The 27,085-nt window shown below is 38.1% G+C and overlaps 1 protein-coding gene across 3 annotated transcripts in view; it reads left to right on the top strand.

The window, feature by feature from the left end:
• The first annotated feature begins 3,461 nt into the window (after positions 1–3,461).
• Positions 3,462–27,085, top strand: part of LOC134661405 (DENN domain-containing protein 1A) — a 28,054-nt gene continuing 4,430 nt past the window's right edge. For 2 of the 3 annotated variants that reach the window (XR_010097953.1, XM_063517472.1), the window contains exons 1-12: positions 3,462–3,705; positions 5,416–5,577; positions 6,745–6,882; positions 8,861–9,044; positions 9,685–9,942; positions 11,622–11,723; positions 12,090–12,202; positions 16,723–16,831; positions 17,538–17,726; positions 19,131–19,163; positions 24,659–24,765; positions 26,505–26,703. Coding sequence is in view for 2 of the 3 variants with exons in the window: in XM_063517472.1 (XP_063373542.1) it covers positions 3,689–3,705; positions 5,416–5,577; positions 6,745–6,882; positions 8,861–9,044; positions 9,685–9,942; positions 11,622–11,723; positions 12,090–12,202; positions 16,723–16,831; positions 17,538–17,726; positions 19,131–19,163; positions 24,659–24,765; positions 26,505–26,703 (1,611 nt within the window). In the remaining variant the exon portion in view is untranslated. The remainder of the gene's footprint in view (positions 3,706–5,415; positions 5,578–6,744; positions 6,883–8,860; positions 9,045–9,684; positions 9,943–11,621; positions 11,724–12,089; positions 12,203–16,722; positions 16,832–17,537; positions 17,727–19,130; positions 19,164–24,658; positions 24,766–26,504; positions 26,704–27,085) is intronic. The other variant, XM_063517473.1, reaches the window with a different exon arrangement.

Below are 27,085 nucleotides of genomic sequence, written 5' to 3'. Positions count from 1 at the left end.
GTTCTATGATAAAAATTTTTCGTAATAAAACAATAAGTGATATGAGAATGTCACCTGAGCAGGCGGTTACGAGGTCTACGAGCCCCGAGTTGCCTGGTGTTGATCTTAAACCCGAATTGGAAGACTTGGAACAGCTAATTACTCCGATCGGCCAGGCGGTGGTCCAATGTCTGCGAAACTGCGGAAATAGGACGAAGCTTGGCGATATAATAAAGCGCTTGAGGGCCCCTCGGCGTGAAGATGATAGACATCGTAGACTGGCTCCGAGAGAGGAAGAGAGCTTAAAAATTTATGAACAAACTGCGGCTAATGATCCGTGCGATAGGTGTCGAAGACGAAGACGACGCCATCAGTGCAAGTGCACTCGCAAACGCCGTTACCGACGTCGGCGGCGTCGTCGCCGCTATTAAATTGCGCTGTTCCGTAACCATGTCACCTCGTGCCGTTCCAGTTTTCTTTGTTCAGTGACAAAGTTGTCTTAAGATCGTCTCTTATGGCAATGCGGTACACTCGCCAGGTACCTATATAACTAAACAATCAGTTCCATAATGTCCAGGCTAAGGCTACCAATTCACTTATTCTTTAATTTCAATAATGTAATGAACCGCAACGAAAGTTAACGCAACAAAACTCAAACTCGCCAGACTCAAAACCTTATTCGCCTATTTCGTTCCTAGCATCGTTGATGGACTACCATGTTTATGAAACCCGTGAAGAACATTATTAGATCATCGCCTGCCTTCGCCACAATGGCCTTACCTAATTATTAGTGTGTCCGTGTCGTGTAGGTTTCTGTTGTAGTTGTGATTTTGTAAAAATATGAAAATTATTCAAAAATTTAAATTATCAAAAAAAAATTACTCTGTGTATGTTTTGTATGTTTTTTTTATAACTACAATATACCTAATTAATTATTACTTGAATCTGTTTTCTTCTTTCAGTGAGTACCTACTCACTATTCAGGTACATCACAGGTATTCAGTTAGTTTATTTCTTGCGTTTCATGGTAGGTACAGTCGACGTCAAAGATATATGTACAAAGGACACAAAGGTGTAAAAGAGTAATAGTAGTTTATGCAACAGTGATATAATAAGGGTTCTTAAAATTCAAGGGTCGAAGTTACAAAACGAGACGTAGTCGAGTTTTGTAAAAAAAGACCCGAGAATTTTAAGAACCAATTATGAGCTGTTGCATACATTACTTTTTCTATGACAGCTGCAGCAAAAAAAAAAAAAAAACAAAAAAAAAAAAAACGAGTTATTATTAAAAAAAAAGAGTTATTATTAAAAAAAAGAGTTATTATTAAAAAAAAAGTTATTATTAAAAAAAAGAGCTATTATTTAAAAAAAATTGAGTTATTATTTAAAAAAAAAAGAGTTATTATTGTAAATGAAAACATACCTCTTTCAATCAAGATGATCGGAACTTGTATCTTTAAAAAAAATAAAGCAGTTGTATTATACTCATAAGATGACTGCTAGCAGTCATCTTATGAGCCTATAGACAAAGCATTCAAATGACATTGCTTTAGATATCACTGTCAGTCATTTAATTGACACATTTAAGTGCTGGAGTAGAAAAATATATGTTTGACGTCGACTGTACATAACTATTATATTATATAAGCCCTTACAAATATAATTGCTGTTACAAGTTGTATTGTCCGTAGGTAACTACCACTTTTTGGTCTCCTCTCCATTTGGGACGATTTTACGACGACTCTATGAATTTATGACGTGTAAATAACACTTGCACTGCGGGGGCTATCAAAATCGCTGCAGACTTTTCTTGGTCTAACTCTAAAATCGCATGCGTGTTCGCGCGCCGTCTAAATGAGTCCTAAATCTTAATTTTTTTAATGTTTTTATTTTAAACGTGTTCTATAAATGATAGACAATAATTGCGAATAACAACCGGCCAAGTGTGAGTCGGACTCGGGCACGAAGGGTTCCGTACCTAACGCAAAAACCTGCAAAAAAAAATCACGTTTGCTGTATTTGTCATTTAACCCTTTGGACGCCAATGACCGATTAATCGGTCTCAGACCACAGAGCAACATAGACCTACGTGCATATGCATAAGTTCAATTTCAGTTTTGACACTTCGGTGACGTGGCGTCAGCGTAACAGCTTTTGTGTTTGACACGGCGTCGAAAAGGTTAAACATTTCTTTTGTTTTTGGTAGGTATTTGTTGTTATCGTTCAGACGCATAGTGCCAGAAACGCAAATTACCTTATACGCGGATGACCAGATGTGCATTTCGTAATTACCAGATACGCACATGACCAGATACGCAAATTACCAGATACGCATAATTATGACCAGATTCTGTTCCGAAAACTACCAGATACACATTATGACCAGATTTTGAGGATCCAATTATCAGCGTTCACTGCCAATTATACACCGTGAAATCGTTCATTAACCAAATTGAAACATAAGCAAGTGCACCGCGTGAAAGATAATAAAACTGCCTTGCGATAATATATCGTAAGATACCAAAATATATATTACACCTTCGTGTGTGGACTCTGTCAAATAGTACGTAAAAGATATTGTAAGATGCCGTACCTACTTATCTTACGCTTACGGTATCTGCCGATATACATTAATAACTTTTTGTGTGTGTATGTAATTTTAATCATTGGGTAACGCACTTTCGATATCAATTTGAAGTTTTCTGATGTCTGTTATATTTACGGAATTATCGCCTGGCTACACTTAACGATTACACCCTGTCTGTATTATCACTCCGTCTGTGATGGGCTTTAATCGTGTGTCGATAGATGGCAGTTTTACTGTTACTACAAAATTTACTATGACAATAACCCTCTATACTATCTATTATCTTTGGTCTAGAATGTCCTAATTTCAACATGTAATATTTTAAAAATTGGTAGGTATTCAGATACTAATGTTTAAAATGAAATAAAATAACATTTTATGTCACCGTTTATTTACACTTAAACAACGTAACTTAAAATTATCGTTACGTTCCTGACGTTGAAAAACACAAATATTATATGGTGGGGAATAAAAAAAATGTGAGACACAAGGACAAACAATAATAGCGCTTTCTCTGCTACACCTACTGAAAGATACATAAGACTATCCCGTTCGGTCTTGTCCCCCCACCCCTCACGCCTGATCCAGTTAAAATACTAGATTCATGTGCCACACACATTTTTCTGTGTATGTATTTGGTATGTGTATACTGTCACATATATTATACTACTCTTTGATGTATACCAAGCCTTAATCTTTTTTATAGTAAGGCAACATTTTAATTTACATGTCAATGTCATCATGATGTCATCCAACTTCTGACAGCAAAATAACCAATGAACTCTCGGTACGTTGATCAATCTAAAAATCCTATTGGATTTCTAAACGCCATCCGACATGACATTTGCGAAAAAAATCGTGAGTTTCTCTTTGGTACTCAATTTGTGATGTATGTTGCTGTAAATGCTGTGCAGTGTTCGCCTGTCTCTTTGAACCATGGTGACTCAATACAGTCTTTCGTAACAGTTAAAAAAAACTTAAAAAAATGCCAGTTCCCCGTCGTATTTAGTGTTCTATGGCCTGTGATATCTCATAATCGTTAGATCTTTATACTCGTAAGCATACACAATGTACAGTGAAACGCTTAATTCGGTCAAAATTTGAAGAGTACCACGTCGAGAAATGGGTTCCAGGCTAAGGTAATTGTTTCATTTCCTTCCCTGTTATCTGTATAAATGGTGACGGTTCGTCAGCAGCCGCGTGAGATATGATTTATTATGCTTAAAGGTTCCGGTTCACAGCGCAAAGATACATATTTCCTATTTAATATCACTCGAGTGTTGTCGTTTCCGTTGGTGACACTCGTTCGCTTGTTGATATCGTAGTATCTCGAACGTAAACAAGCCATACGCCTACTTCCTAAATTCATGCTGTTATGCTATTGTTTAAGGCATGTATCACATTACAATACTAATATTGCTGACTGAAGTGAAAAATGAGTGTCACCTTTATTATCATACCTGTTCAAATAACCTGTATGGAAACGAAAAGAAAGGGCAGCTGAATCCTTCGTTTTTTTAAATGTGCATTGTAATCTTGAATGTGTATTCACTTACTCATTTATCACAAACTTTCCAAGATCAGCCTTCGCTGATCTTTCTTGGTTTCTTTCAATAACAGGATGTTTATATAAATGCCTATTCAAGAGTTGTTTCTTATATTTTCCAAGCCATAATATTTTTATTAAATAAGAGGTTGCTAAGTGCTATGAACTTATGAATAAGGTGGACAGTCTGGAAAGTGAATGGCAGATAATTTAGTCTCATCACTGAAGATTATAAACTAACCTAACCTACTTTAGATTGTAAACTAGCGGGTTCACAATCTTACGGCGTCATATCCAATACTGGGAGAGTGTGGTAGTAAAAATAAAACTTTCTCTTTAAAACTAGCTTTAACCATTTTAACCAATCATAAGGGTTTTCCATTCATCCAAAACAGGCGTTGCAATGTGAGGGCTGGGAGGATTGATATTTTGCTTATGCTACCTCAGACCTTGTGTGTGAACTGTAACCTTTATGTGATAAGTTATTGGCAAATATTTAATTTTTGGTACAAGCTTTTATCGCTGACTGTACTTTTGTTACAACAGACAACTAATACTCATCGAGACGATTCTAAAAACCCCTAACACAATTAGGTTGCGTTGTTTCATCACAGAGTTTCTATGGCCACCTCCTGTCTCCATCATCAGATCAGTTCGACAGTACCATATTATTGTATTGTCATCAGAACTACATACAGCTGCCAATTTTCATGACGCTACGATCCTTGAAAGATGGTTAAATTAGTTACCTTAGATTCCATTACATAGTTACATACAGGTCGACCTAATAAAAGCTTGTTAAAAAGCATGCAAGTTTTTGTTTTCCAGATTAATACAATTATTGTAATGTTGAACTATGAAGGTAACTAGCTATTTAACAATTAGATTTTAATTAGGAATATTAACTAAACAAAAGAAGTATGTAAATATTTGTTTATAACAACTTCATTAGTTGATTGGCAAAACATCTAAGGAATAAACAGTTTAAGTAATTAAATTTACTTTTACTTCTTGTTTTTTTGGATTTCCTGGGTGTATAAATCCCAGTCTTTTAATAGGCTTGTGTGGTGATATCAATCCAACACGTAGAGGCCCCTTGGAGAGATTTAGTGAATGATGAGATGACAGGTGACAGAGAGGTATGGAAGAGAAAGACATGCTCTGCCGACCCCAAGTGAATGAGACAAGGGCAAGAGAATGATGATGAACCTCTTAAAGCAGAAGTCTATTCTTAAAAATTGTTTTTTCAGAAAGAGATTGAATTAAAACAGTGCACTGATGGGCTTTTCTCTTTGTATTTCAGAGACACAGCGCGGCTGTTCGAATTGTTTTGTGAAGTGTCACCTGGGGACCCTTCACAGGAACCACGGGAGCCATATATCATCAGAAAATATCCCGAAGGACTCAGAACAGAGGATGAGCTGAAAGATGTTCCTAAGTTCACATTCCCCTGTGAATTAGATAGGTGAGTTATCTAAGAATTATATAATGAAAGAACAACAACATACTTAAGAATCCGATTATTAACCGATACATTCTGTGACTCTTCTGTTGTCTGCTTTAGTTTCAATGTCAATGTTTTTTATAGTAAAACAACGCTAACTATGAAAATGGCAAAGTTACAAGAAAGAGCCGTGCGACACAGCAGTGTCTATATTTACACAAACCTTTTTGAGTGTGTTAGAGCATAACTCTGAAGTACCATTTGTTGTTTCTTTCTTAATATACATATAACATAACTATGTGACATAAATTATACCGATCCACGTTAGGTTAGTTATTAATCATTGATAGAAATGTGGTACCTTAGGTAAATTAGATTTTATAATATGACAGTATTTTATAACTTCTGACTAGCTACAGTCTAGGCAGTTGGTCTAGCATAACTTCTAACTATTAATGTGACAACTTGCTTAAGGTAGCCTTTTTCGTCTCTTTCAGTACTATTGCGAAAGGGGCGTTAAGCCATCATTGCGTACGTTACAGCAAAGCTGAAAGGAAGTATTTTGTTAGTAGCAGTCAATTATGTTGGTGCGTGTGTATTACTTGTGATCCGCCGTAGCGCTAGCGTAGTTACTATAAATCTGATGCTGATGGCTATATAGACTATAGTAGACTAGATAAAAAAAAGTAATACACGGTGTTATTTTTCTCCACAAATTTAAGAAAACTGAATGGCATTAGTTCATTTAAATTTTTTTATCGTTAAAAGTAATTAATTGCGTTGTTGTAACATGGACATATTTAAATCCACTAAACAATTGGAAACTATGACATATCAATTACATTTCGAATATCGATCGTCCGAAGGTAGTTATTAAGTACTTGTATTAGTAGTAAATGTAGCAAATGTATAAACTCATACCAAACACTAATCAATATGTAAACAGGCCCTAAGGCAAGTTTACACGCTCGTAGGGACCTTATCAGATAAAAATAAATAATTGATTATCTGCAAAATGGAGTTAATTAGAATACCGGTTGCTTTCAGAAAGTTACTAAATTTAAGCTCAGGAATGAACCTTTGAACACGAATTGAGGCGGTCAAAATTGTCAACGCCAACTGTGCCAAGTCGGCGCCAACTCAAGTGTAAATAGAATTTTACTATTGACAATTTGTTTTTTTTTTCAGTACTTTCGTTCAGCACTATTCGTTTGTGATGACGGCTGTGGATTCAAAGTATACGTTTTGTTTCTGCCGCTACGACCCCAGAACGAACACCGCTCTAGTAATAATGTCTCACTTACCGTGGCACGACATATTTTATAAGTAAGTAACCGGTCCGTATTAGATAAGTTGTAAGGTTAATGTGGGTAAGACCGTCTATTAGGAAAGGCCATCTACAAGTGCTTTCGTCGCTTTAATCTTGCGTTTGTACATATACTCCGCTTAAGGCTTCGTCACACAGGCGCGTTTTCCGGGCGGAGCGTGAGCGGGGCGCGCCGCTTTTACATATAAAACGCTCACGCCCCGCCCGGAAAACGTGCCTGTGTGACGGAACCTTTACAGAAAGTCAGTAGAGCAGGAGTAATCTCTTCCTTTCTGACTGTGTCTGAGCGACTTACCTACGTATACAAATACGACAGCTCTGCCCTGAGAGAGATTATTAGTCACATTAACAGAGCCTAATGTAGTACAGTCAGCTGCAGAAGTTGCTAAGCGGGCGAGGTGTTCACAATTATCTTGACACGCTCTTATTCCCTAAACAATAAAGTCGCGTCAAAATGATTTTGAACACCTCGCTCGCTTAGCAACTTCTACTGCTGACTGTACCTACATTACCTACAACAACTGGTGTTCCAAAACTCCAGTAAAGACTCGAGGCTTTCAAGCAAGTCTTCTTAACTATTTACTGTAATCAACTTGGTATAATCTGAAAACTTTGCTGAGGATGATAACGAAACAGTACAATAGTTTATAAGAATTTCCATACAACTGGCTCTATATATTAGAGTAAAAATGGATATAATCGTTTTTTGTGCACCCATTTTACATATGTATACCTACCTATTTTATATCTTTACTATATACTGTTCGCACCTCCTACTTGCATAACAAATGATAGTCCCAATATAGTAATAGTTAGCCTGTCAATCAATATAGGGGGCCGTAAGTGGCTCGGCCTTCGCTCAATTCATAGTGCTACGTCTACAATCGTAGTAACCTATTAGAAGCTAGGCCTTACCACGGTGTTATAAGGTTTGAAATCGCACAGTATACTGCATTGTCAGTGATATAATATGGATCTTCATTTTGCACAGGTGTTGTAAACTAGTGTCACGCAAATACCGCAGAACAGATTGTGGTGAAAGTTCTTGTTCAAATATAAATAGGTATTTTTAACTTGGATTAGGATATACGGTACTCCTTAATTATTAATTATAATGATCTTAATGAGGATTATTGAGAAAGAAGCGAAAGAAATCTAGAAATATTCATTAAGAAACATTAATTAATTTTGCAGAGTGTGATTATTTTAGTACCTTATATAAAAAAAGAGGTTTGGTTTGTGACTTTTCCTTGTTCTCATGTTTATATACCCACATGTCTAAAGGAAAACCACAATAGAGGTCGCATTGTAAGCTAAGCGAATTTAAATGTTATTACACAAAATACAATGTAATGGCGGATTTAATCCCTAATGGCAAATATGTTTATACCTGTATATTTGTTCATTTTAAATTAGTTTTATCTATAATATGTCATTGCCACTGAGCAACGCAACTTCTTTTCGTTTTTAACTTGGGTTTAAAAGCTTTCCTATGTCCGACTTATCTTAATCAATTATCGTGTAATTTTATGAGCTGGTTTGATGATACTATTGGTTTTTTGTTTCGATTCAGTATTTGAATTATTTTAAATATGACTGACCTATCTTACAGCTCACAAAGCCACTTATGAATCAAATAAATAATAAAGCTAAGCGAATGATTGTTGATAGTTGTGAATCAGTATTATAAATTATAATCAAAACTGTAAAACAATAGTATATATATATGTAGCGTCATTAGCATATATAATAAAAAATTAACACGCTTATCGGGCACTTTGCAGCGAATGTATTAATGTTATAATTTGTACGAATTGAATTTCCACGTTACGGTGGGAGAGCGTGGCTTGATTAGCTTATTATAGCGTCATATTCATTCATTTCGCGAAATATAACTAAGGGTTGAAAAAATACCTTGTAATTTAATAGTACCAAAGCGATTTTCATGTCTGTTTCATCCATGCTATCTTCTTCCAGATTATTAAATAGTATATCGAACCTAATAAACAGTTCAGAGAAGGGGGAACTGACGTCGTTCCTGGAGGCGTGTCGGATCCGGCCCCCGATGAGGGACCACACGCTGAAAGTGACGTACAACGCGGGTCGAAGCGTGTTCTCTTGCCAAAACCCCGACGGCCGGCTTCCGAGCATCCCTGAAAATGTATGTACCTTCGTCGATGCTTTTAATTACCACTGGGAACCCGCAACGTCATAGGCACGAAGAATTTCGTGCATTGAGCCGCTATTGCCTGTGTCTATCGCACGCGTAGGTAAATTATTTATTATTTATTTATTACTCAAATAAGTGTCACAGCATTACAGTAAAACCAATGCACTGTGAAACTAAAAAACAAGAAAAACAAATTAAATGCTAGATTTGGGCGACGACATAACAGCGTGGCTCCGTTGCGTCGTCTGACTTGGTGTAGGGTTCGGCAGGTTGCCCCGGAACCGTGGAAACACCACACCCTTCGGCCAGAAGCCGCTTGCGATGGTGTCCTGCAGCGGCCGCGGCACGCGCACCACAAATGAACTGAAGTGTACATAGTGACGCGATTATATTGCTGTCCTGCTCGCAAAGTGGCGTTGACTGCCGGCATCATCGGCGAGACAGCAATGCGCGAGCGTGCGATAGAGATAGGAACAAGCGGGTCAATGTACGGAATTCTTCGTGCTTATGGTTCATACTTGGTCAGTTGTCATATTTGGTCACATTTTCAAATCGATGAGTTTTCGTATTTAATTCATTTATTTATATATTGACTTTATTTGTATAACAACACGTGCTGTACTTTTTCCAGTGTAACTTAACGGAATACTTCAGCGCGGTAGACACAAAATGCATGGCAGGGTTATGGGCAGCGTTACTGCACGAGAGACGAGTCGCCATCGTAGCGTCCAAGCCCTCCCGGTTGTCGGCGTGCGTGCAGGCGGCCAACGCGACACTATTCCCTATGTCATGGCAGCATATATTTATACCGATCCTGCCTAAACACTTTGTGGATTATCTGTTGGCGCCAATGCCGTTTCTTATTGGAGTTCCTGCTAGCGTTATGAGTGTAAGTGTAAGCACAGAAAAAATAATAGTACTAAGTACAGAAGACTCACTCTCTAACAAAACGCGTCTGTTACGATCAGCACAGATATGGCCGCTAGGTGGCGACAGCGCCACGCGCGGCTTATGGCTTTCCCCAAAATTGGGGCCGAACAGATGTACTTTTAGCTACCTGTAGCAAAGCGACGAAATCGCGGAGACACGCCTGGTGTAAGGCCTGAGTGAACGCTCGAGTTGGGCGTGCAGCGGGGCGGGGCGTGCGGCGCGCATGTTAAACAAATGCAAACGTATAGGAGCGGCCTTAGTGCACGCTGCTCAAATCACTTGCGAGCCCGACGCCACGCTGCACGTCCCGCCGAACGCTCCGCTTCGAGCGTCCCCTCAGGCCTTACACTAAGCTCGACGAACGTTCCGCCATTAACTTCCTGAGACTAAATGTACATTACATTGTACATATTCGTGCAATCTAATTTGAACCTTTCATGAACCAAATAATGTAGCATTTCTTTGCTTTTTAAAACACGTAATTCGATCTAATTTACATATAGAATAAGGTTCAAATAAAAAAAAATGAATATGGTGGGTCTTGCGAGGTTAAAGGGCAGCATATTTTTATGATTGGATCCAGTTTTTGTGTTGTTATTATGTCTCGTTATCCAAGGGACAATAGTGATACAGTTTGATAGCAGAAATTTTGTATTACGTTCTACTAACATGCTTAGGCCCACTTGCACCATCCCGCTAACCCGCGGTTAAGCTGTTAAGCCGTTAACCCAGTGTCTTATTGTACTGGTAACCATGGTAATACCATGTTTCACCGGTTAACTTCGGGTAGATGACCTTTTACGAAAATGAGTTTTAACTACCACAAAATGCATGTTTGTTCAATTTACGATAATTAAACTAGTTTCTTCGTTTGCGTGTAATGATGATGACGATTGATAAAAACTACCGTAGGTATGTTCTTCCTCGCCTCAAGTATCTCCATATTAAATTTCAACAAAATCGGTTCAACGGTTTAAGCGTGAAGGGGTAACAGTCAAACATACAGACAGACAGTTACTTCCGCATTTATTATATAGAGTATGTGCGGAAGGAGGAGAGTGTGCGAAATGAGAAGAGTTGTAGAATGTATTGGATCCCATACATATCACGACTTCTTGAGGAACGCAAAAAAATGTTTTAATTAAAGTGTCAGCACCTAAAGTAATTTCAAAATTAGTAATGAAACTTTTTTTTTGCGTTCCTCTAAATTTGTCCGCATATTAAAATACCCTAAATATGAAGGAACGTTTTGCATAGGCAGTAAAACGTTCGGTTGTGTGTCTTGGCTGTGTAACGTGGCTTCATATGCTTATATTATAGAGAAATATAGTAAGACAAGAGTGCTCACTACATACATCAGTTAGACTATTTTCAGTGTCTACATCTAGAATCGAGTAGCGGAACTATCAGTACTGCTACTTGACAATAGATGTAGCACCGACCGGAAAGTCTTATCTCAACAGCATAAGACTTTCCGGTCAGTGCTACATCTATTGTCAAGTAGCAGTACTGATAGTTCTGCTACTCGATGCTAGATACTAATAGTCTTTTTGGTATTAAAACTGATGTATAGAGTGAGCAATCTATGTATTTTTTTCTCTATGCTTATATGTAATTTGTTTCGTTTTGACATTTCAGACGGTAAGGATGTCGGATATAGGAGACGTAGTAGTATTAAACGTAGACAAAAACGAACTGAGATCTCCCTTCCAAGACTTAGAAAGTCTTCCACCTGAATTGGTAAGTACATATTTCAAGTATTTTTGGTACACGCTTTTATATCCAACTGCGCGTTTCTGAGAATATACATTACTTACTTCTCGATACATTTCTAAAGAGTCCAAAGGTATCGCAAGCGAAACATTTATGCCCGATCTTTCATTTGCCAAATTTTCAAAATGGTCACAAATTTAACCTAACGGCTTCAACGAATGCTTAAAAAAAGTTTTTTGAAAATAACGCGTTCGGTTAAATTTGTTTGGCAAGTGAAATATTTAGTCAAACATTTTTTGAGTTAGCGATAAGATACTCAGGGAGTTAAACATCTATTACTCCCCTGCATGTAATATTACCCTTTATGAACAAGTTTGTCCTTTGTTATTACAGGTATCCAGTTTAAAGAAAGCTTTAAGTGATAAGAATGCATTAGGAGACGCTGTGTCGCGCGCGTTTCTACGGGCACTGGTTGGTTTAATAGGGGGGTACCGAGACGCGATAAGGTGAGCTATGTCATTTTTCTAACCACTTATTTTATTACTCAGCGTACTAGAATAGCTATAATCTAGCTATAGAGAAAAAAATACATAGAGTGCTCACTCCATACATCAGTTTTAGTACCAAAAAGACTATTAGCATCTAGCATCGAGTAGCGGAACTATCAGTACTGCTACTTGACTATAGATGTAGCACTGACCGGAAAGTCTTATCTCAACAGCATAAGACTTTCCGGTCGGTGCTACATCTATTGTCAAGTAGCAGTACTGATAGTTCCGCTACTCGATGCTAGATGTAGACACTGAAATTAATAGTTTGAACTGATGTATGGAGTGAGCACTCTTGTCTTACTATATTTCTCTATGGTCTAGCTCAAAAATTACTTCATGTACAATATACGTCGCCGCTAGTGACCTGTACTGCGCTCTGCTTGACAACGTCAAATATTGTAATGCCGCGCTATATTTTTTCTATTAGAATAGAATAGAATAGAATAGAATAGAAATAATTTTATTCGTGAGCACAAACACAAAATAGAAACAGATATAACAGATATAACAGAGATATAACAAGAGATGACAAGAGATATAACAGAGAATAAAAGGATAAAGTGCCACGAAATGGTCTCATCTCAGCATGTTGCTGAGCTGAGACCATTATTATTATTAGCTGGAGGTTTTGTATTGGATAAAGAGAATTTGAAATAGAGGCGAATTGTCAAAGTAAATTATGTAGCCACTGTAAATTCACTGCCATCTTTTGACAAAAGATTAAAACTGTTAGAACGCCATTTGACATTGACCCTTATTCTTTCACTGATATGTGTTAATTTGTTAAATATTGAAATTAGGCCAAAGGTATGGTGCTAACTTTTCGAGCGATGGCGCTGGCAGTCTGTACTGGGGCTGCATAATTTACGATGACTGTAAAATTCACTCTCTATTCACTCTATTCTCTTTGTATTGGGTAATATTCAAAGCTGCGAGCGGGGTGGGGTAGATTTAGATATGGTATGGAAGAGGGATATATGTCAGTGATATGCGTCAGATAAGTGTCAGTCATATGGACCGTGTTTAGAAGTCAACAATATACTAAGGGCCTTGAAATCTTAGTTCTAAATACAAGATGTTCACCTATGGCCAGTTAAGAGAGTTGAGACTTCGAGAGAGATAGGTATAGATTGTCAGTTGCCTAAATAATAAATACTTCAAATACCAAATTTTTTGATTGGGGGAAAGTCGATATTGCGAATGTAGTTATTATTTTGAAGGCAGAAGGTACATGTTAATGCGAAATTAGTAGATATAGTTCACCATTCGTTAAATTTTGTATCGTGCAATAAAGTATGAAAAAACCGGCCAAGTGCGAGTCGGACTCGCGCACGGAGGGTTTCGCACCATCAATAAAAAATAGAGCAAAACAAGCAAAAAAACGGTCAACCATCCAAGTACTGACCCCGCCCGACGTTGCTTAACTTCGGTCAAAAATCACGTTTGTTGTATGGGAGCCCCACTTGAATCTTTATTTTATTCTGTTTTTAGTATTTGTTGTTATAGCGGCAACAGAAATACATCATCTGTGAAAATTTCAACTGTCTATCACGGTTCGTGAGATACAGCCTGGTGACAGACGGACGGACGGACGGACGGACGAACGGACAGCGGAGTCTTAGTAATAGGGTCCCGTTTTTACCCTTTGGGTACGGAACCCTAAAAATATATACATAAGTATGTTGGTAATCACACACAGTACTTCTGCAGATTCTATTCTTCCCCATAATATATATTCAAATGTTAATATTGTTGTATCCTATTGCGATGCAGCTCTCAATACGAACTACGCACCCGGAAGCGAATCTATTGGAATACAAAAGCGGTTCTAGTACCTAAACAGATAACCTTTTGTATATTTTTGTTGCACCTTATGTTACGTGGTGATGCGTTTCGATTGCGGGTTGAGATTGAAACGAATTAGTAAACTATAAGTGCAAAGTCGGTAATAGTCTTGTCTCAGTTCTCGCGACACTTTCAAAGTGTTAACAACTACAAATTAATCAAGCATCCGTGCCAATCATGTCCTCCGATAGAAGAGTACCTTCCCGTCCAAGACAGCCACCAACGCCAGACGAAGATTTTAATAACAACCTACTGCACGATGACGTTCCTTCAACATCAGTGCTTTCCCCAAGCCTACCGGGGATGATTCAGGATAACGAACTAATAGTGCTCAAGAGACAAATCGAACTGCTCGAGAGAATGGTGTTCAACATCAAAACTCAAAACAATAAACTCAGCGATATCTACCTGCCAGAATATAACCCGGACAATCAAAGGATAACTGTCGGCGAGTGGTGCAATCAGGTCGATTCACTGATCGAAGTAAGAGGGATCGCGCCGTCGCTCGCCATGACTAAAGCTTTATCGTGCCTTAAAGGACGTGCGCAAATTTGGGCGGAGGCTAACGCTCATCTCTTCTCGCAGTGGCCGGCTATAAAGGAGCAACTTATGATGCACTTCTGCGGGGAGTTACGATACATCCGCTTCGTCAATAGATTCAGGGAATACACGTCGAACGATGCCGACACTTACGCGGAGTACGTCAACGAAGCCTGGAGACTGTTCGCGAGGATCTCGCCAAACGCTCCGAATGAGTTGATGATTGAAGCGGTGATTTCTGGGATACGCCCGAGGTACTATCAGATAGAGCTGCTGAGATACTCGCCTCGGTCGCAGGCGGAGCTGGTCGGTGCCCTGAGCAACTACAGGAAAATAGAGTGAAATTCGAAATAGGCCAATGTCCCAAAGTGTGTTACTCCTTAAAATGTACATTTAATATAGGCTAGGGTCGTATTTGATTGGTTAAGTTAAATTATCAATTTTTATGTGTTCAATTGCCATTCAACGTGGCAATGCGGCCAGCCTTCTAGGCACGCTGCCCATCGGCAGTGACTTGGAGGCCGTTTTATTTCTGTGTCTTAAATAAATACATGCTTTAATTAAATGGTGTTGGATATCAAAGTTTTATTTGCAGACACTATTATTATGCTACACCCTTTCGTTTAAGTAGTTAGTGCCCAAAGTGTTATACTATGTAACTAAAATAGATACTTTTACAAATAACTTTAGTTAGGTATTGTTTATAATCATTTCTATAATAATTTCCTTTTCAAAGTATTTTATCTGCTGTTTAATTAAAGGGTATTATTACCACATTTTCGCCTTTAAATATCCCGCTGCCGATCTGCTTATCTATACAGGGTGGATTTTCTTTTTGGGTCAGTGAGGGCAGCTACCAGATCCCGTGCTGCTACGAGAAAACGGTCTAAGAAGACCTTCCCTCGATTTCAAATTAATGAAGATTGGCTTTTACAGATTTTGGAAAAAACATACAGGGTGCGAGAAAAAGGTCATTTTTGACAAACTTTTTTTTTGATGCCAATCGATCCCATTCCTATTAAGGATCAAAAGCTTGTATGGAACCAAAAAAAAATTTCCGGCTAGAAAAGCCACTAATCGAGGAAAACTTTTCCCATACAATTTGTATGAAAATGAAAACTTTTATTTTTCACATGCTGTTTTTGTATGCCAATCGATTCCATTCCTATCCAGTATCAATAGTTTCCTAGGGGTCAACTTACGGTAATGTACTAAAAAGCCACAAATTAATAAAAACTTTTTCCATACATTTACTATTGGGAAAATGTGAAATGTTATTCTCAATTTTCTATCTCGCCCATCAGTCCTACAGCAATGTCTTCATACAGTATTATGGTCCTTAAATGTAACAGGACTGATTGGCCAGATAGAAAAATGTGAATTAAATTTCACATTTTCCCCATAGTAAATGTATGGAAAAAGTTTTCTTTAATTTGTGGCTTTTTAGTACATTACCGTAAGTTGACCCCAAAGAAACTATTGAAACTGGATAGGAATGGAATCGATTGGCATACAAAAATAGCATGTGAAAAATAAAAGTTTTCATTTTCATACAAATTGTATGGGAAAAGTTTTCCTCGATGTGTGGCTTTTCTAGCCGGAAATTTTTTTTTGGTTCCATACAAGCTTTTGATCCTTAATAGGAATGGGATCGATTGGCATCAAAAAAAAAGTTTGTCAAAAATGACCTTTTTCTCGCACCCTGTATGTTTTTTCCAAAATTTGTAAAAGCCAATCTTCATTAATTTGAAATCGAGGGAAGGTCTTCTTAGACCGTTTTCTCGTAGCAGCACGGGATCTGGTAGCTGCCCTTACTGACCCAAAAAGAAAATCCACCCTGTATAGACGTTGATTTTGTCATTGACGACATAGGCTGAAAACACACTGGTTCGATTCTAATGATCGTTACAGACCTTTAATCATCTAAGAATCAAGGATTGTAAATTGATATATTTGTTATTTTTTAACAATAAAAAGATTTAAGAAAATATGAATTGGCATTTTTTCATGTCTATTATTACAAGCTTTTATTTAGTTTTCGTTTAAAATGAAATCGATGAATTGTGTGTTGATTTTCTTTTTCTTTTTAGAATCGAAAAAGGTCAACAAATAACGTTCAACCCTGAGGCTTTTGTGAGAACTAGAAAAAATATGCAACCATTCCTTAAAAAAATTCTACAATCACAAATATTTCAACAGGTACGATTACGATTATTATTTTTAAGACTGACTTAAAGTTTGTAAATTTATTTGTAATAGATAAAATAAGAAACAAATTTACATTCACAGCAGGTTACAAAGTAGGTTATTATATTAATTTCCTCTCTGTGTTATTTTAATCCGTCAAACATTAAATTCTCGTTTATATCCCAAATTTCTGAAGTTCCTTGACGTACATGACAAAAAATGTTTATAATAATAATAATTTTGGGAAACTATTTGTTTTAAAATTCTGATCAACAGTAGTTAATTAAGTTTTTTTTTTATGAATTGTAGTAGACGTACAGGTTGATTCACGAAAGCACGAATGGAATGAATGTAACTTTTAGGAGTAACACCTGTATCGGTACAGTGGGCCAAGAAAGTGGTGTACCACCCTACGGTTGAGGTTCGTTTGAACGTCATGAGACAACAAGGTCGACACACGTACGTCAACTGTACGTCATTGTCAACCTTAGCGATCGTTAGATCTCGCAGAAACTTTTGTCAAAATTGGTAGACCACTTTCTTGGCCCACTATACAATATATTATACTATAGTCAAACCCACCATTATTGGTTAATGTGATACCCGCATAGATTTTTTCATTCACTCATTCATTCCATTCGTGCCAGCTCTTGTGAATCGATCTGTACGTAAGGTTTAAACTAGAATTTTCTCATCTCATTTCCTTCTCCATTTCCAGTTTATAGACGAGAGGTTAGAATTGCTCAATTCCGGCAGAGGCTTTAACGACGAGTTCGAAGTGGAATGTAACGCGTACGCCGACAAACTAGGGACGGGCAGCGGCCAACGACTGAAACAGCAGTACAAAGACTGGGCCAAGACTGTGAAGAAAGAAGGCGGGGCCTTCTTTAAAAATTTCAAAGACAAGGTAACACTTTTGTACGGTTAGTTGTGTTTACGTGTGTTAACAGAGGGCTATGGTATTCGTTTTTATCGCATAATGAAGACGGGTAAAAATAATGTCGTAAAGTGTGTACATTTGTCGTTTAAGAGTCACACGTACCCACCCACCGCCAAATGGCCGCCCCCATACGAATTACATTAAACGTGGAGTCAAAACCTACGTAAGTAATATATATCTATGTTTAGTACCAGTTTTGTATGTAAAACTTCAAATCACTCTAATTTGTTTGTATTATAATTTCTAGCAACGAAAGCTAGTACCATATATATATATACATCAGTAATGTGGTTTTAAAATGAGCGTAACTTCATTTGTATGGCGGCGGTTAGGTCTGTGGGACTCTCAATACGTTATCATACGCCCGATCGGGTGTGAGTGATGGACACTCACATCATTACATACCCACACGTGTCTTGAACAGCGATTGGACCGTCAATGCCACGATTATTTTATCAAAAATTAGTTATTTGTTTTTTTTTTGTCAAATGTATAGTGTTAACTGAAATAAGTCAGCAATAATTTCCTAATAGACTTGGAACAACATCTAGAGAATTGACTTTACGGTTTTATACTAATTTAGCCTTAGCTTAGACCCAAACTAATCCACATCTTATTTATACTTCTGCGTCTCATGTACAGTCAGCAATACTATACGCTTAGCACCTTTGCATACAAACTTCTATGCAGGGAGGGTTACCTTTTCCCTGCAGCTGACTCACAATTTGGTTAACTTTAAACATTACAAAAAAATTGTTTATTTATTTATATTTATATCACTACATAGTATAAAATAAAACAAAGTCGCTTCCCGCTGTCTGTCTGTATGTATGCTTAGATCTTTAAAACTACGCAACGGATTTTGATGCGGTTTTTTTAAATAGATAGAGTGATTCCAGAGGAAGGTTTATGTATAATTTGTTAACCCGTGCGAAGCCGGGGCGGGTCGCTAAATATGAATATTATGAAGTGTGTAAGAGAGATCAGTACCATGCCACCTCGCGAATATGGAGTGCCCAATAACTATAGCGGGCGGGTTATAACTTTCCAAATACGTAGAAAATGAAAATATGTATTAGTTATTACCTTCAAATTGTAAAATTTATAAATATATGTATGTACTATAAATTTGCCAAAAAATAAAGATTTTAAAATTAATTTATTATAAAATGTTGGCTTATATGGAATAATTTATGATATGTAGGTATATTTAGTGTGACTTCGCTGACTTTTATTAATAATGCTCTTGTAAATACCACATGAAATATTATCGTGAACATACAACTATCGCCATCTCTGTTACCCCGTAGCTGTTCCCATATGCATGCACGCTTTAACTACGTGTGTTTGTTTTATCTTTAATATTTCCAGGCGAACCCCGCGGTACAGTCAGCTGTCAAAACGGTGAGTCCCAGACAATGGCGTCAGAACTGTTTCGTTCAAATTACTCTAGTTGTTCACTACTCTGTGGAGCGTACTTTTTATGTTGCGTATTGGTGATGGTAGTTGTTAAAAATGCTTTGGTTTCGTTGTTATTTTTCTATATACACTGTGTGTGTGAAACTTAAAAGACGATTTGTTTTATTAAAGTTGTCTATATTTAAATAACAAATTAACTGACGAAAATTGGATTTATGCAATGAATTTATCCGTAACTACATGGAATACAACTATTTCAACGGATTATATCGTGTATAATGAATTTAAAATACATCCCGACGTCTCGAGCCATTTAAAGTGTTCGTGGTCAACAGGAGACTAAGCTGTAAAACTATTGACGTACAATATCTAAGGACGGGCTAATATATAAATAATCGTACAGTCACCAGCAAAAATATATGACTGTGGGCAGCCATGTAAAAATATCTGATGCTCCATTGGAGGCATAAGTATATGACGACACTACCTCGGTAAAAATATGTGATGCTTTGTGGCCGGCAAAAACATCGTTAGTCTGTATCCGCATAAATATCGGATCGGGTCGCTTAAAAATATTTGACGAGTCATAAAAATAAAAATTATGTGATTATCTCATCTGGCATAAATATCTCTCCACTGTGAATGCAAATACATGGGATGGCAGACGGACCGCCTATATATCTGACACGAAATTATGAAATATGTATGTCATCAATCGGCAAAAACGAACCATACCTGGATAGCATAGAGCCTTAAATTGTATCAAGTGATTTGACAATTCACGAAAAGAGTGCAGACTTGTCATTGCAATGTCATTGCATATGTCTGTCTCACGTATTTCATTTGCAATTTTAAATTGTGACATAATTCAGGTAGACTTTTAATAGAAGATGTCTAATAAAACGAATAAACCTCCTTCTTACATAAAAAAGGATGATGATGATGAAAGAAGTCAACTTGTAGACTGTGACAAGGACAAACAATAATAGCGCTTTCGCTGCTACTCCTACTGAATGATACATAAGACTATCCCGTTCGGTCATTTCCCCCACCCCTCATGCCAGATCCAGTTATATACTAGAGTCTTGATATGATTGCAATGCCTTTAAATTTACAAATAAATTATATTCATTTTATTCCGTCAAATCGATGATAGAATATAATGTGAGACAGACATATACAATGACAAGTCTGCACTCTTTTCGTGAATTGTCAAATCACTTCATACAATTTACGGCTCTATACCAAACATGTATGGTTCGTTTTGAAGGTCGATAACATATTTGTGATTTTCCAACGTGTCAGATATTATAATAGGCGGTCCGTCGTCCATCCGATGTATTTGCTTTCACAGTGGAGAGATATTTATGCCAGATGAGAGTAATCAGATAATTTTGATTTTTATGAGTAATCAAATATCACTTGATACAATTTAAGGCTCTATGCTATCCAGGTATGGTTCGTTTTTGCCGATTGATGACATACATATTTCATAATTTCGTGTCAGATATATAGGCGGTCCGTCTGCCATCCCATGTATTTGCATTCACAGTGGAGAGATATTTATGCCAGATGAGATAATCACATAATTTTTATTTTTATGACTCGTCAAATATTTTTAAGCGACCCGATCCGATATTTATGCGGATACAGACTAACGATATTTTTGCCGGCCACAAAGCATCACATATTTTTACCGAGGTAGTGTCGTCATATACTTATGCCTCCAATGGAGCATCAGATATTTTTGCACGGCTGCCCACAGTCATATATTTATGCTGGTGACTGTACTAGTTCAGCGGTACTCGTCAACCAATCGCGCGCGTGATGCGAACTCATCAACCAATCGCGTTGTAGCGGTTTCACACCGCTGTACTGGCCCCTGTCATGCCTCATTTTTATTGCCCGTAAAGCCAGTCCCTAGATAATGTCAATGTGTAAAACGGGGTCGAAACGTTTTGTTTCATGAGTAACTTCGCAGTTATTTAAGACAACATTATTCGTAACTACAACCATAACATATCTAGTTACTTTATGGTTTAAAAGTTTTTCAAAAGACTGCGAGGTTTTGTGTAACGATTCTCCAAGTCCAGAGAAAAAAAAAACAAATCTATAATTTCGTAACCAAAACACAAATGTATAGGTATATATGTAGGATATGTATTATTGCATATTTGTATATGTTATGTAGTATTCTTCATATTGTAGTAAGGTAAATGTGGCCAATACCGTCCACTAGCGTTTTTCTCGAACAACCACCAACATTGATAATTTCATCGACAAAGTAGCGATTGCTTTTAGTTTCATCAATCAAAACCAGATGATTTTTTTCCTACGATCGACAATCAAAGAAATATATGCTCGTGGACGGAATAGCCCCAAAGCCGGAATTAGCCGCATTGACCTTACGTATTAGCCCAGCTTAATTGTAGGTTGCTTAATATTTCGTAATGTAGATAAGTATTATTTGGAAATAAGTTTTTACTATTAAGTCTCCTAAATAGCTTCTACTGATTTCTTCATTCGGCATTGTTTTGTCAGCAGAATTAATTGATCTAAAGTTATAGTTTTCCCCTAATTATCATTTTCTTATGTAAGTACTGCTATTATATTGCACAACTGTAAGTATATTTATCTTATTATGATTGCCGTCTTTAATGAATATGTAGATATAGAAGTCGCGTAATATTATTTTGATATTTTTAACTGTGCAAATTGCTTGCTTATATAAATGTAATATTCTTTAGTTAGTATATATCGCATTATTCACAAATACCTATTAGTTTTTCATTTGGCGCTGCCGCAAAGTATGTGTACTCCACGAAGTAGCGAATATAATAAATTGGTTCTAAATTATTTTCTGCACTGGGTCTCCATAGGACATTACTGTATTTATTGCATGCTATTTTTTATTAAATCAAATGAATATCTGCGTCACTGACAAGGGGCTGTCCATAAATGACGTCATCTGTTTTTGACGATTTTTGAAATAATCCCCCCTAAAATCATCCAAAAATCATGCTTCGAATGACCCCGTTTCCTCCTACGTCTTCCTACTATCATCCGATGTCCAGACCCCCCCCCCCCCCCTCTAATTTGAAATGACGAAATATATGAATAGCCCCCAAGTATAGTCGGCAATGAAATTTCTACTTGGCACTTGTTGAAACACACAACTTGAGTGTGACTGTAGTTATCGATTTTGTTAATATATTGTTATTGGTTTTACAAGGGGGCAAAATTTAGTTTTAACCCGTCGTGCTAATATTGATTATTAGCATGGGGGTTAAACACAGTTTGCCACGGACTGAAACACAAAAGTTTACACCACAACAACGAGAGAAAAATACCAACTGTAAAACATTATAAAGAGGCCCACTGATTAACAGTCCCCCGGACGGTATCGGCCTGTCAGTCAAGGGGCCCACTGATTAACAGTCCGCCGGACGATATCGGCCTGTCAGTTAGAACAAAAAGTTGACAGCTCCGAACAACTGACAGGCCGATATCGTCCGGTGGACTGGTAATCAGTGGGCCCCTTTAGAACAAAAAGTTGACAGCTCCGAACAACTGACAGGCCGATATCGTCCGGTGGACTGGTAATCAGTGGGCCCCTTTAGAACAAAAAGTTGACAGCTCCGAACAACTGACAGGCCGATATCGTCCGGTGGACTGGTAATCAGTGGGCCCCTTTAGAACAAAAAGTTGACAGCTCCGAACAACTGACAGGCCGATATCGTCCGGCGGACTGGTAATCAGTGGGCCCCTTTAGAACAAAAAGTTGACAGCTCCGAACAACTGACAGGCCGATATCGTCCGGTGGACTGGTAATCAGTGGGCCCCTTTAGAACAAAAAGTTGACAGCTCCGAACAACTGACAGGCCGATATCGTCCGGTGGACTGGTAATCAGTGGGCCCCTTTAGAACAAAAAGTTGACAGCTCCGAACAACTGACAGGCCGATATCGTCCGGTGGACTGGTAATCAGTGGGCCCCTTTAGAACAAAAAGTTGACAGCTCCGAACAACTGACAGGCCGATATCGTCCGGTGGACTGGTAATCAGTGGGCCCCTTTAGAACAAAAAGTTGACAGCTCCGAACAACTGACAGGCCGATATCGTCCGGTGGACTGGTAATCAGTGGGCCCCTTTAGAACAAAAAGTTGACAGCTTCGAACAACTGACAGGCCGATACCGTGCGGCGGACTGTTAATCAGGCCCACTGATTTATTCAGTTAAAAATTTAATCAAATAAAAAAGATCATTTAAATATTTATTTTTTATGAAAAGTTAATTCTACCTGCCAACATGAGGAAACAACTAAAAATTAGCATCAACGTACTTTATCACACTTATGGACAAAATGCAACTTCCTCAAAAGTTTTTGAAGAATAAAGAGAACATTTACGAGCTGGTGTGGTAAAAAGTTTTTACGAATTGGCAGCAACAACTTAACTGACCATCGGTGAACCTTATGTCCTCGTGTTAAGGTTCAATTGTGTGTGTACACAGGGCACGGGTATTCATTTGTTATTTATACTGATATTTTTTGGATTTTAGCGTAAGACATACACACAAAGATACATGGCGTTATTCATAAACGCGCCACAAAGGCTAAATTAGCTAATAATCATTCGACTTTCATACCTATCCTACTCTAGTACCTAACCTAACCATCCCTACCCTACCTAACTTTATACTTAACTTACCTTAGTTCCCACTCGTACTAATTACGTAGAAAATTTGGTTGTATTCAGTACCATAGCGCAAAAACAAAAGGCTGTGATTACATCAACCAAATTTTCCGCGTAATTAGTGCGACTGTGAACTATGCCAACAGGGTATCGATATTTAGAAAGCGCTGTACGTTTTGCGGTAACATTATTTGTTTCGGTTTGCGTTTTCTATCAACGATTGTCATCTTGGCTAGGCCCTCAGGCGACCTAGCCAAGGAGACGATCACTATCGCTTCGCAATCGAATCGCTTTGTCTCTCTAACACTCTTCCATATTAGTGTGACAGTGACAGTTGCGTTGCGTTCCCTACGGAGCGTTAGCGATTGGCATGTTGGCTACGGGGCCTGGTCTGTCAAACGTTAGTGATTTAAAACCTGCATGAGGCAGTACAGCGCTATCTACTTCGGCTGTCAAATTTATCGCTATAATATTTTGCACTCCTTTATGCATATTACTATTTAATTATCCGTGTCATTTATCCTCCTAAGGCCCAACCATACAAACATGACATCCAAAATTTGCCACTGAAACTTGAACCTAAACTGTAGGAATTAGACTTGATTTTGCGTTGTTTGAAAATTGAACGAAACAAAGCAAAAGCGACTCTGTTCCAATTGAACATCGTTTAAATTACATCGAATAGAATACGTACCATAGGTTCCTACCTTGGGCCTTAGGAGGCTATTAGTTCTAAAGTAAATACCATACATCCATGTTGTAAATAACTATGAAATGTTTGAACGTAGGTCCGGCAAGGAGGTAAAAACATGAAGTCAGCGGTGAAGGGTCTGAAGAATAAAATACCCAAGACTGGTTCTCGGCCGTCGTCAATCAATACTACAGATGACAGCAGGTAAGACACAGACTACACAGACACCGCATTACAGATGTGGTGCATAATTATTTTCCATCGTTTTTTCACGGAAATGTACGAACGTGTCTTGCTATTTCAGCCAGTCTCGGTACAAAATGTACTAAGGTTGAGTGAAGTAGCATTATAAATACGAACGTTTCCTAGAAAATACGATGGACAACAAATAACTACATATAATATTTGCATGGGAGCTCTTATGTGTGGTGACCAGGGTTGTTGCGAATATCCGCATCCGCAACCGCGGAAATTCCGCATTATTTTCAACATCCGCATCCGCATAAAATCGATGCGGATTTAATGCGGATGCGGATGTGGAACAGGTCGGTACAGGAACGTCTTAGCATCGGCGTAAGTGCTAGACTGCTAGGTAATTTAGTCATTAACCAAAAAAACCTATTAGAAATGAGCAGTCAAGCGTGAGTGGGACCTAATGTACGGAACCCTTGGAACGCGAGTCCGACTCGCACTTGGCCGGTTTTTTGAAATAAAAATTACTAAAATGTAATATTTGACGTCTTTATGTACCTATCTTGACATCCGCATCCGCGGATGTCAAAAAATCGGCATCCGCAACATCCCTGGTGGTGACCTCGATTGTCTTATCCGTCTAGTAGTTGAGTAGGTCGGTAACATTTTGACTACCACGGCTAAATAGCCGTAAAATTATAGAACACACAATTGTATACTTTATTAGAATACATTAAGATTCATTTTATACTGTAACCTTTGTCGAGTATGGACTATTGTGACGGTCAAAGGGTTAAACAAGGGATCAAAATGATATATTTCCGTCAAGGGCGTACATTGAATCCTGAGCGTAATGAGGGATTCAAGTGTTAACGCCCAAGACGAAATCATTTTGATACCGTGTGACACATACTGCTTTTCACATCAACTATGAGGAAAATTAAAAAAATCTTAGTGTTGACACAATCTGATGCTTAAACAGATTATTTAAGCTAAAAAAATAATGTGCAAAAAAATGTAAAAATAGTGTTACTTTGATCCCTCCTAGCAGGGAGAAAAAGTGCCACTTTGATTTTTCGGAAAAGAGCTTTTTCTTCCCTGCTAGGAGTAGCAGGGAAGAAAAAGCTCTTTTCCGAATAGGAGGTGTGAAATAGTACATTACTGCAGAGGCCGTGAAGTAAGGGATTGCAGGACGAGATTGCGGTTGCCGGATAAAGCGAGTGTTGCAATCCCTGTTCCGGCCAAGGATTGTATAGTAATTTTCTCAAACATTGTAAGAAAATAAAAATGTAAATTGCCGCCTTTTTTATTTTTTAAACTTGACATTTGAAAAAGCTATTCGAGCACCATGTTTAACCGCTTATAAAGTAGTTTTTTAACACGTCAACACGTCACATATAGCTGCTATCCGACAAAGAGCAACCGGCCGCCCGTATTTCTTGCGAGGACCGATTGACTCAACAAATGATACAACATAATAAAAAAAATATATCGCAAGTATGCTTACAGAGAGAGTGGTCGTTGGCTCTATGTAATATTTCCTCTGTCAGTCTAATCTTAGTGAGCAAATTTAAAAAGTTAGAGCATCGGACAATAATGTACGTTTCATACTAACTCCCTACATTACTTCTTGGCCTAGGTCAAGAAGTAATGTAAGGAGCCATAAATGAGCGACTTCATGTCTTCATTTCGTGACATTAACGCATACATTTTGTAGTATGTTTGGGAAAAAATTGTTTTTGACTTGTCAGATTCTCGTGCGGCTCAGTAACGCCAGTCTCGTCGGATTCCTCGGACTCGTCGCCGTCCCGCGACCCGCCGCTGCGCGACCCCGCGCCGCACCTGCCCCTCGACCTGCTCACCGAGATGGAGCACCTGTTCAAGAACAAGTCGCGCCGGGACAGCCTGCCCGGCAGCCCGCACAACCAGCTCAGTCTAGCCGACAGATCCGTGAGTTAAACGATGAACCGTGAGTTTAATCATAGAGAAATATAATAAGACAAGAGTGCTCACTCCATACATCAGTTTAGACTATTAATTTCAGTATCTACATCTAGCATCGAGTAGCGGAACTATCAGTACTGCTACTTGACAATAGATGTAGCACCGACCGGAAAGTCTTATCTCAACAGCATAAGACTTTCCGGTCGGTGCTACATCTATTGTCAAGTAGCAGTACTGATAGTTCCACTACTCGATGCTAGATGCTAATAGTCTTTTTGGTACTAAAACTGATGTATGGAGTGAGCAATCTATGTATTATTTTCTCTATGGTTTAATACAGAAAATGGTGCGTCCACCCCTAGTGAGTGCGTAGCAAATCATACTGTGC

Source organism: Cydia amplana, chromosome Z (assembly GCF_948474715.1).
Source record: "Cydia amplana chromosome Z, ilCydAmpl1.1, whole genome shotgun sequence".
Lineage (NCBI taxonomy): Eukaryota > Metazoa > Arthropoda > Insecta > Lepidoptera > Tortricidae > Cydia > Cydia amplana.
The sequence above is the reverse complement of the archived record's forward strand: the minus strand, read 5'-3'. Positions and strand labels throughout refer to the sequence as shown.